This window comes from Macaca mulatta, chromosome 10, assembly GCF_049350105.2.
Source record: "Macaca mulatta isolate MMU2019108-1 chromosome 10, T2T-MMU8v2.0, whole genome shotgun sequence".
Classification (NCBI taxonomy): Eukaryota; Metazoa; Chordata; class Mammalia; order Primates; family Cercopithecidae; genus Macaca; species Macaca mulatta.
Window position 1 is genome coordinate 26,341,960 of NC_133415.1, and position 12,266 is coordinate 26,354,225.

The following is a 12,266-nucleotide window of genomic DNA, read 5'->3' on the forward strand; positions in this document are numbered from 1 at the left end:
CTAGCCGGGCGAGGTGGCGGGCGCCTGTTGTCCCAGCTACTCGGGAGGCTGAGGCAGGAGAATGCCGTAAACCCGGGAGGCGGAGCTTGCAGTGAGCTGAGATCTGGCCACTGCACTCCAGCCTGGGCAACAGAGCGAGACTCCGTCTCAAAAAAAAAAAAAAAAAAAAATTAGCCAGGCATGGTGGCAGGCGCCTGTAATCCCAGCTACTTGGGAGGCTTGGGCAGGAGAATCGCTTGAACTCAGGAGGCGGAGGTTGCAGTGAGCTGAGATTGCGCCATTATACTCCAGCCTGGGTGACAAGAGCAAAACTCCATCTCAAATAAATAAATACATAAATAAAATACAATACTTATGAATAAACTTAACAGAAATGCAAGATTTGTACATTGAAAACTACAAGGCATTGTTGAAGTAAATTTTAAAAAACAAAATAAATGGAAAGATATCTCATGTTCATGGATTGGAAGACTTAGTGTTGTTAAGGTAACAATGCTCTCCAATGATCTGTAAAGTCAGTGCAGTTTCTGTCAAAAATCCCAGCTGCCTTTGTTTTTTTTGTTTGTTTGTTTTTTTCAAAAATTGACAAGCTGACCCTAAAATTGGAAATTTAAGGAATTTAGAATAGCCAAAACAATTTTTAAAAGGAGATGTTGCAGGACTCACAGTACCTGATTTCAAAATCTACTACAAAGGTCTTAAAATAGTGGTATTTCTATAAGGATCAACATGTAGATCAATGGAATAGAATTGAGAATCCAGAAGTAAGCCCTTACATTGATAGTCAATTGATTTTGACAGAGGTACTAAGAAAATTCAACTCAGTGAGGAAAAACAGTCTTCTCAACATATGGTGCAAGAACTACTGGACATGCATATGCAAAAAATTGAAGTTGAACCCTTACCTCACACCACATACAACAAACTAACTCAAAATGGATCATAGACCTAAATGCAAGAACTAAAAGTGTAAAACTTAAAAACAGGAGTAAATCTTTGTCACCTTAGGCTAGGGAATTTTTTTTTAGATATGACACCAAAAACATAAAGAAAAAATAAGCAAATTAGACTTCATCGAAATTAAAAACTTTTGTACTTCAAAGAACACCATCAAGAAAGTGAAAAGAACCCAAAGACTAGAAGAAAATATTTGCAAGTCGTATGTGTGATAAAGGACTCGTAGTCAAAATATATAAAAAACTCTTATAATTCAACAATAAAAAGACAACCTGATTAAAGTGGCTGAAGGATTTGAATAGACATTTCTCAATAGAATTGAAGATACGCAAATGCCAATAAGCAAGTTAAAGGATGCCCTGCATCAGGGGTCTCCAAGCCCTATGCCACAGACAGGAACCTTGCTGCACAGCAGGAGGTGAGCAGTAGGCTAGTGAGCATTACAACCTGAGCTCCACCTCCCACCTGCTGTCAGATCAGCAGTGGCATTAGATTCTCCTAGGAGTGCGAACCCTATTGTGAATTGTGCATATGAGGGGTCTAGGTTGTGCACTCCTTCTGAGAATTTAATGCCTGATGATCTGAGGTGGAACAGTTTCATCCAGAAACTATACCCCCCACTCCACTCCCTGTCCATGGAAAAATTGTCTTCCAGGAAACTGGTATCTGGTGACAAAAAGGTTGAGCACTGCTGTTCTACATCATTAGTCATTAGGAAAATGGAAATCAAAACCACAGTGAGATACCACTTCATATACACTGGGATGGCTGGAATCAAAACAATAGAAAATCATGTACTGATAAGCATATGAAAAAATTGGAAGCTTCATACATTGCTGGTGGAATTGTAAAATGGTTTGGCCACTTTATTTATTTATTTATTTATTTATTAATTATTTTGAGATGGAGTCTCATCCTGTCACCCAGGCTGGAGTGCAGTGGCACAATCTCAGCTCACTGCAACCTCTGCCTCCCGGGTTCAAGTGATTCTCCTGCCTCAGCCTCCCAAGTAGCTGGGATTACAGGCACCCACCACCACATCTGGCTAATTTTTGTATTTTTAGTAGAGATGGGGTTTCACCATGCTGGCTATGCAGATCTCGAACTCCAGACCTCAGGTGATCCGCCCACCTTGGCCTCCCAAAGTGCTGGGATTACAGGCATGAGCCGCCATGCCCGGCCGGTTTGGCCACTTTAAAAAACAGTCTGGCAGTTTCTCATAGTAATGAACATAGAGTTATCATGTGACCCAGCAATTTCATCCATAGATATATGCCTAAGAGAATTGAAAATATATGTTCATGCAAATACCTGTACATATGTTCATGATAGCATTATTCATAATACTCAAAAAAGTGGAAATAGTTGCAATGTCCATCAAATGATGAATGCATAAACAAAATGTGGTATATCCATACAATGGAATATTATTTGGCAAAAAAAAAGAATGATGTTCTGATCCAAACTACAATGTGGATGAACCTTGAAAACATTATGCTAAGTGAAAGAAGCCAGACACAAAATATCACAAATGGTGTGATTCCATTTATATGAAATGTCCAGAGTAGACAAATCCATAGAGACAGAAAGACTAGTCGTTGACAGGGACTTGGGGGAGAGAGAAATATGAAGTTGCTGCTTCATTGATACAGGGATTTCGGGGTTGCAGGGGTGAAGAAATGTTCTGGAACTAATAGTGGTGATTGCACAACATTGTGAATGTACTAAAACCACTAAATGGTACATTTAAAGGGTGAATTTTATGTGAGAATCTCAATAAACCTGTTAAAAAATGGGATTGGGTGCAATGGCTCACACTTGTAATCCTAGCACTTTGGGAGGCCGAGGCAGGAGGATTGCTTGACATCAGGAGTTCAAGATGAGCCTGAGCAACATAGTGAGACTCCATCTCTACACAAATAATTAAAAATTAGCTGGGCATGGTGGTGCACACCTGTAGTCCCAGCTACTCAGGAAGCTAAGGCAAGAGGATTGCTTGAGATCAGGAGTTCGAGACCAGCCTGAGCAACATAGTGAGACTCCATCTCTACACAAATAATTAAAAATTAGCTGGGCATGGTGGTGCACACCTGTAGTCCCAGCTACTCAGGAAGCTAAGGCAAGAGGATTGCTTGAGATCAGGAGTTCGAGACCAGCCTGAGCAACATAGTGAGACTCCATCTCTACAAAAATAATTAAAAATTAGCTGGGCGTGGTGGTGCACACCTGTAGTCCCAGCTACTCAGGAAGCTAAGGCAAGAGGATTGCTTGAGATCAGGAGTTCGAGACCAGCCTGAGCAACATAGTGAGACTCCATCTCTACACAAAAATTTAAAAATTTGCCGGGCGTGGTTGTGTACACCTGTAGTCCCAGCTACTCAGGAGGCTAAGACAAGAGGATTGCTTGAGCCAAGGAGTTGGAGGTTGCAGTGAGCTATGATCGTGCTACTGCATTGCAAGCCCCTGGGCTAAATATATAAACATTTATGTCTAAAATACAACAACTAGGTCCAGGCCCAGTGGCTCACGCCTGTAATTGCAACACTTTGGGAGGCTGAGGCAGGTGGATCGCTTGAAGTCAGGAGTTCAAAACCAGCCTGGCCAACATGGTGAAAAATTTCTACTAAAAATACAAAAGTTAGCTGAGCATTGTGGCAGGCACTTGTAATTCCAGCTACATGGGAGGCTGCAGCAGAAGAAGCACTTGAACTTGGGAGACAGAGGTTGCAGTGAGCCAAGATCATGCCACTACACTCCAGCCTTGGTGACAGAGTGAGACTCCATCTCAAAATAAATAAAATAAAATAAATAAAATAAAACAAAATAAAATAAAAAAGTAGGCCAGGCATGGTAGCTCATGCCTGTAACCTCAGCACTTTGGGACGCCAAGGTAGGCAGATTGTGACTAGCCTGGGCAACATGGTGAAACCTCGTCTCTACAAAAAATAGAAAAATTAGCCAGGTGTGTTGGCACACACCTGTGGTCCCTGCTACTTGGGAGGCTGAGGCAGGAGGATCACTTGAGGCTGCTAAGGTCGAGGTGCAATGAGCCGTGATTGTGCCACTGCACTCCAACCTGGGTGACAGAATGAGACCCTATCTCAAAAATAAATAAATACATAATAAATGGGGAGCATAATTCCGTACTCTTTTTTTTATTTTGACACGTTTCACTCTTGTTGCCCAGGCTGGAGTGCAATGGTACAATCTCAGCTCACTGCAACTTCCGCCTCCCAAGTTAAGGCAGTTCTCCTGCCTCAGGCTCCCAAGTAGCTGAGATTACAGGCACCCGCCATGATGCCTGGCTAATTTTTGTATTTTTAGTAGAGACAGGGTTACACCATGTTGTTCAGGCTAGTCTTGAACTCCTGACTTCAGGTGATCCACCTGCCTTGGCCTCCCAAAGTGCTGGGATTACAGGCGTGAGCCACCATGCCCAGCCAACTACCTACTCTGTAGACACGGACTGCACATAGTGACTTGTTTCCAAAAAGTACAGTATGGAAGGCAGTGACGGGATGAGAAAGAAACTACAGCAGAGAAACGTGACAAACACGACTTCAGCCAGGTGACCATGGCCAACATCAGCAGTTATAAATCATGCTGATAGTATATACCCTTATGATATGATTAAAATGGCCCTTTACCTCTGTGGTTTTCCTCTCGATAACCCATAACCCAGTCTTACCATGAGAAAGGCATCAGATAAATTCCATTGCTAATAGTGCAGCATCCTACAAAAAATACCTGACCACTACACCTCAAAACTGTCAAGGTTGCCGGACGTAGTGCCTCACGCCTATAATCCCAGCACTTTGGGAGGCCTAGGTGGGCGGATCACAAGGTCAGGAGATTGAGACCATCCTGGCTAACACAATGAAACCCTGTCTCTACTAAAAATACAAAAAAATTAGCCGGGTGTGGTGGTGGGCACCTGTAGTCCCGGGAGGCTGAGGCAGGGGAATGGAGTGAACCCGGGAGGTAGAGCTTGCAGTGAGCCAAGATTGCGCCACTGCACTCCAACCTGGCCGACAGAGCGAGACTCTGTTTCAAAAAAAAAAACCAAAAAACAAAAAACTATCAAGGTCATCAAAAACAAGAAAAGCCTGAGAAACTGCCACAACCAAGAGGAGCTTAAGGGAACATGACCAGTCGACGTAATGTGCTGTTCTGGATGACAGCTTGGAACAGAAAAATGACATTCAGTACATACTAAGAAAATCTGAATACAGTATGGACTTTAGTTCATAATGTGTCCATATCGGTTCAACAAATGTATCATGCTAATGTCCAGATACTAATAATAGAGGGAACCACGTGTGGGGTGTATGACAAGTTTTTACTGTCTTTGCAGTTTTTCTGTGAATCTAAACTTTTCTAAAATATAAAGCCTTTTGTCTGGGCATGGTGGCTCACACCTGTAATCCCAGCACTTTGGGAGGCCGAGGCGGGCGGATCACGAGGTCAGGAGATCGAGACCATCCTGGCTAACACGGTGAAACCCCATCTCTACTAAAAAATACAAAAAACTAGCTGGGCATGGTGGGGAGCCCCTGTAGTCCCAGCTACTCCGGAGGCTGAGGCAGGAGAATGGCGTGAACCCAGGAGGCGGAGCTTGCAGTGAGCCGAGATTGCGCCACTGCACTCCAGCCTGGGCGACAGAGCGAGACTCCGTCTCAAAAATAAAATAAAATAAAAATAAAGCCTTTTAGGCCGGGCACGTTGGCTCACGCCTGTAATCCCAGCGCTTTGGGAGGCTGAGGTGGGCGGATCACGAGGTCAGGAGATCGAGACCATGGTGAAACCCCCCTGGATAACATGTGAAACCCCATCTCTACTAAAAGTACACGAAAGGTCCACCCCCAACATTGAAGGTCATATTTCAACATGAGAGTTGGAGAGGACGAACATCCAAACCACATCACTTGGGCAGCGGGGCAGCTGACTGTTCTGTGCTGCTTTCTCAGAGGCGCTTGCCTTCAGCTGCTTCACGGAGCTCATGAAGAGGATGAACCAGAACTTCCCCCACGGAGGCGCCATGGACACGCACTTTGCAAACATGAGGTCGTTGATCCAGGTATGACTCCGCGTCCAATCCTGCTTTGGACTTTTTTGGGAAACAGTAAGTAAAGCTTAGTGGCTCCAGACTGAGCTATTTAGAGCCCACCTGGATTGGAATCCTATTTCTGCTGTACAAACTCGGCATATGCTCTTATCTTTCTGGGCCTCAGTTTTCTCATCTGTGAAATAGGTTTCCTCATTTTTATGAGTCCCAATAAGTTATTAGAATTATCATGGAAATGAAATAAACTAATGATGTTATAGTGCTCAGCACAGTGCCTGAGTGCCTCTCAGAGCATAGTCCATGGACTGGCAACATCAGCCTCACTGGCAACTTGTTAGAAGTGCAAATTACTGGGCACCTTTCCTCCACCGAATAAAAATCTCTGAGTTGGGCCCGGGAGTCTGTGCCATATGAAGCTCTCCAGGTAATTCTGGTGCAAGCTCAAATTTGAGAAGTATTGTAATAAATGCTAGCTCTTCAGCATTCATAGCGATTAGTATATCTACTCCCCAGAGGAGTTAAGACACTCAACCCTGGCCGGGCGCGGTGGCTCAAGCCTGTAATCCCAGCACTTTGGGAGGCCGAGGCGGGTGGATCACGAGGTCAGGAGATCGAGACCATCCTGGCTAACATGGTGAAACCCCGTCTCTACTAAAAATACAAAAAACTAGCCGGGCGTGGTGGCGGGTGCCTGTAGTCCCAGCTACTCGGAGGCTGAGGCAGGAGAATTGGCGTGAACCTGGGAGGCGGAGCTTGCAGTGAGCCGAGATCGCGCCACTGCACTCCAGCCTGGGTGACACAGCGCGAGACTCCGTCTCAAAAAAAAAAAAAAAAAAAAAAAAAGACACTCAACCCTTTGAGTAGAAGGAATGCAAATGTGTTAACGAGTAAATGGTGGGGATGCTTGTTATCTACACACTGGCAGTGGAGCTACAGTTAGCTCTGATTTCTTCTTTAGTGGAACTTTAAAATACTACAAAATATTTTGGACATAAGGAAGGTAAAAGAGTAATACAACGAACACCCATGTTTCCACCCCCACCTCCCCAAGAAATAAAATATTAACCACAGGCTGGGCGTGGTGGCTCACGCCTGTAATCCCAGCACTTTGGGAGGCCAAGGCAGGCGGATCACTTGAGGCCAGGAGTTTGAGACCAGCCTGGCCAACATGGTGAAACCCCATCTCTAACTAAAAATACAAAAATTAGTCAGGCGTGGTGGCGCACACCTGTAATCCCAGCTACTCAGGAGGCTGAGGCAGGAGAATCTCTTAAACCCGGTAGGTGGCGATTGCAGTGAGCTGAGATTGCACCATTGCACTCCAGCCTGGGTGACAGAGCAAGACTCTGTCCCGAAAAAAAGTTAACTTTAGATTTTTCATTATTCGTGTACCCCTTCTTGATGGCATTTCTCCACCACTCCTGTCCTCCCAGTGGTAAGCACTTTGCAGATTCCTGTGTTCACCATTATAATGTACTTTTAAAAATTCTTTTACAATATATGCATATATTCCTAAACAGCATATAACTCTGTTTCTTTACTCCCCACTTTACATAGTTTTAAATGGTATGAACTCTTGTGCGGCTTGTCTGTATACTCAGTAACAAGTTTGAGAGGCTCATCAACAAGGGGGCAGTTGATTCCTCTTTCCCGGAAGTACAGTCTTCTGCGTTAGGAGCACAGTGCATTCTATCACATTTGATTTGGATCCATTTTCCTGTTGGTGGTCATTTAGGTTGTTTTTATTTGGTTTGGTTTTGCTTTTGCTTTGGGGAACTTGGGGTTTTGCTTTTGGCCTTTATAAACAGTGCTGCACTGAAATTCTTGTGTGCATCCCTGCTGCATGCATGCAACAACTTTGCTTAGTCATCTACTCGGAATGGAATTGCTGGGGCAGAGAGAATGCACGTTCTCAGTTTTATCAGGCACGACGGAATCACTCTCAAAGCGATTGTACCAGTTTCTTAATGCTCCAGGGCAGTATGGTAAGGGTTTCAACACACACCATCCTCACTTGATATTGTCACACTTACATATTTTTGTCAATCTCTTGGATATGATTCGAGCATCCCATTGTGATTTATAATTACATTTTTATTTTTAATTTTTGTGGGTACATAATAGGTATATATATATATATGTGGAGTACATGAGTTGTTTTGAGACCGGAATGCAATGTGAAATAAGCACATCATGGAAAATAGAGTATCCAGTTCCTCAAGCATTGACATCCTTTGTGTTCCAAACAATCCAATTATATGCTTTTGGTTATTTTAAAATGTACAGTGAAATTATTGTTGACCATAGTTACCCTGCTGTGCGATCAAATAGTATGTCTTTTTCATTCAGTTTTTTCTTTGTGATTTTATTTGCATTGTCTTGATTGACAGTGAAATTAAATATCTTCTTCTTTTTTTTTTTTTTTTTAAGTTCATTTGGATTGTGAAGTGCCTATTCATATGCCTTGCCCATTTTCTTTTTCTTTGTTTTTTTTTTTTTTAGAGACAGAGTCTCACTCTATAGTCCAGGCTGGAGTGCAGTGATGTGATCTTGGCTCACTGCAAGCTCCGCCTCCTGGGTTCACGCCATTCTCCTGCCTCAGCCTTCTGAGTAGCTGGGATTACAAACTCCCGCCACCATGCCTGGCTAATTTTTTGTATTTTTTTTATTTTAGTAGAGACAGTGTTTCACCATGTTGGCCAGGATGGTCTCAATCTCCTGACCTCGTGATCCACCCACGTCAGCCTCCCAAAGTGCTGGGATTACAGGCGTGAGCCACCGCACCCAGCCAACTTTGCCCATTTTCTATGTACATTTTTTCCATAATTAGAGTCATTTTGTACATACTTTTCTTTCCGTACATTATTTTTCAAACAAGGTTTTTTTTTTCCCCACTGACTAGCATATCCAATAGCTGGAGGTATTCTTCCACCACCTGTTTTTTTATAACATTTTGTTAAAATATAATTTAGATACATAAAATTTACCCTTTTGAAGTGTATGATTCAGTCAGTGGCTTTTCATGTATTCACAGAGTTATGTGATCATCATCAATTTCAGAACATTTTCATTACCCTAGAAAGAAACTCTTCATTAACAGCCACTCCCCATCCCCTCCGTCTTCCCAGCCCCTGAAAACCAAGGAGCTGCTTTCTGTTTCCGTGGATGTGCCTTTTCTAAATGTTTCATATAAATGGAATCATACAATATGTGGCCTTTTGTGACTGGCTTCTTTTACCTAGCATAATGATGTCAAGGTTTATCGTGTATGTATGATGCATTGTAGCATGTATCAAAACTTAGTTCGAGGCCAGGCGCAGTGGCTCATGCCTGTAATCCCAGCACTTTGGGAGGCCAAGGCAGGTGGATCACCTGAGATCAGGAGTTCAAGACCAGCCTGACCAATATGGTGAAACTCCCATCTCTACTAAAAATAACAGAAATTAGCCAGGCATGGTGGCAGGTGCCTGTAATCCCAGCTACTTGGGAGGCTGAGGCACAAGAATCACTTGAACTCACTTGCAGTGAGCTGAAATCATGCCACTGCACTCCAGCCTGGGCGATAGAGCGAGACTCAGTCTCAAAAAAATAAAAACAAAACTTAGTTTGTTTTTATTACCAGATAATATTAAAATAGATGGTATGGATATGCTACTTATATTTATCCATTCATGTCTTGATGGACATTTGAGTTGTTTCCCAGTTGTTGGCTATTATGAATAACACTATTACACACATTCATTCACGTACAGATTTTTATGTGGATATGTTTTTGTTTTCATTTTGTTTTTTTAGACAGGGTCTCACTCTGTCACCCAGGCTGGAGTCCAGTGGTGTAATCATAGTTCATTGCAGCCTTGAACTGGGCTCAAGTGATCCTCCCACTTTAGCATCCTGAGTAGCTGGGACTACATGCCCAGGACACCATGCCAGGCTAATAATAAATTCTTTTCTTTCTTTTTTCTTTTTTTAGAGACAGGGTCTTGCTATGTTGCCCAGGCTGGTCTCAAACTCCTGGCTTCAAGTGATTTTCTTGCCTTGGCCTCCCAAAGTGCTGAGCCACCACACCTGACCAATAGATGTTTTCATTCTTCTTGGGGATAAACCTAAGAGTGGAATTGCTGCATCATATGGAAATTCTGTGTTTAGGTTTTTGAGAAACTACCAAACTGTTTTCCACAGCAGACACACCATTTACATTCTCAGGAGCAGTGTATGGGGGTTCTAGTTTCTCTGCATCCTTGCCAACACTTGTTATTGTCTGTCATTTTTCACTATCCTAGTGAGTGTGAATTGGTATCTTGCTGTGGTTTTGAATTGCATTTTCCTAAGGATTAAGGATGCTGAGCATCTTTCATGTGCCTCTTGACTATTTGTGAATCTCCTTTGGAGAAATGTCTATTCCGATCCTTTCCCCTTTTTTTTTTTTTTTTTTTTTTTTTTTTTTTTTTTTGAGACGGGAATCTCGCTCTGTCGCCCAGGCTGGAGTGCAGTGGCTGGATCCCAGCTCACTGCAAGCTCCGCCTCCCGGGTTCACGCCATTCTGCTGCCTCAGCCTCCCGAGTAGCTGGGACTACAGGCGCCCGCCACCTCGCCTGGCTAGTTTTTTGTATTTTTTAGTAGAGATGGGGTTTCACCGTGTTAGCCAGGATGGTCTCGATCTCCTGACCTCATGATCCGCCTGTCTTGGCCTCCCAAAGTGCTGGGATTACAGGCTTGAGCCACCGCAGCCCAGCCCCTTTCCCATTTTTTAAACTATACCTGGCTGTTAAGGGCTATATGGTGTCTGGTGTGTGGATGTACCACCATTTGTTCAGCTGTCTCCTCTGCTCCAGCCTTTTCCCAAGAGGCTGATGCTGCCTTTCCTTCCTGACAGATCCTGGACTCGGAGCTGTTTGAGCTGATGCATCAGAATGGGGACTATACTCACTTCTACTTCTGCTACCGCTGGTTCCTGCTGGATTTCAAGCGAGGTAAGACTTTAAACTGGGGACCTGTGTCCAGACTCTTTGTAGCAGAACTTTCAGGGGAAACGATCCTGTGGAGGTGAGGTTGAAGGGTTGGCAGCAGAGGCAGCAGGGGAGAGAAGCACGTGTTTATGGAGTTGGGACTATCGTTTCACCTGCCTTATCTTGCATTGACACTCCACAGTAGGCACTGTTAAGATCTTCATCTTACCAATCAATGAGGAAACCGAGGCTGAGAAGGGTTAAATTCAGAGCTAGGGAGAGAAAACTTCAGGGCTAGGGTGAGAATAGCCAGGATTTGAACCCACCTCTTTCATTCTGCTGTGCTGCTTTTCAGAGCCCAAGAACTCTAAAGCCCACGAGGCAGGGGCTTTCATGCACATTCCAACATGACATAAAACTGTCATATAACACAGTACTTTGTTGCTGTTGTACTGATTTGGGATGATGTTAAAATTATAATAATATCAGACATAGGCCGGGTGCGGTGGCTCATGCCTGTAATCCCAAGGAGGCCAAGGAGGTCAGATCACGAGGTCAGGAGATCAAGACCTAACATGGTGAAACCTCGTCCCTACTAAAAATACAAAAAATTAGCTGGGCGTGGTGGTGCACGCCTGTAGTCCCAGCTACTCAGGAGGCTGAGGCAGGAGAATTACTTGATCCTGGGAGGTGGAGGTTGCAGTGAGCTGAGATCACACCACTGCCCTCTAGCCTGAGTGACAGAGCGAGACTCCATCTCAAAGAAAAAAAAAAATCTGACATGTATGGAGTGTTTCAGTGCCATGCACTGTGCTGAGTCATTTATGTGTATTATCTCTTTAGCCTTTTTCTATTATCAGCTTCACCCCACTTACAGATGAGAAAAGAGACAGGCTCATGGAGAAGTAACTACCCCAGGCTCCCCTTGCCAGCAAGTGATGGAGGAAGGATTCACACCAAGTTTATCAGACATAGGAAGGCTTGCTTTTTTTTTTTTTTTTTTTTGAGATGGAGTCTTACTCTTTTTGCCCAGGCTGGAGTGCAATGGCGCGATCTCTGCTCACTGAAACCTCCGCCTCCCAGCTTCAAGCGATTCTCCTGCCTCAGCCTCCTGAGTAGCTGGGATTACAGGCACCCACTTCCACACCTGGCTAATTTTTTTGTATTTTTAGTAGAGGCAGGGTTTCACCATGTTTGGCCAGGCTGGTCTCAAACTCCTGACCTCAGGTGATCCACCCACCTCGGTCTCCCAAAGTGTTGGGATTACAGGCGTGAGCCACCACACCCGGCCTTTT

General features: G+C 44.0%; 1 protein-coding gene across 4 annotated transcripts in view; it reads left to right on the forward strand.

Moving 5' to 3' along the window:
• SGSM1 (small G protein signaling modulator 1) overlaps positions 1 to 12,266 on the forward strand; it is a 119,728-nt gene that overhangs the window by 100,387 nt on the left and 7,075 nt on the right. For all 4 annotated transcript variants that reach the window (XM_015149942.3, XM_015149944.3, XM_015149941.3 and 1 more), the window contains 2 exons: positions 5,925 to 6,034; positions 10,899 to 10,995. In XM_015149942.3, the coding sequence (XP_015005428.2) occupies positions 5,925 to 6,034; positions 10,899 to 10,995 (207 nt within the window). The remainder of the gene's footprint in view (positions 1 to 5,924; positions 6,035 to 10,898; positions 10,996 to 12,266) is intronic.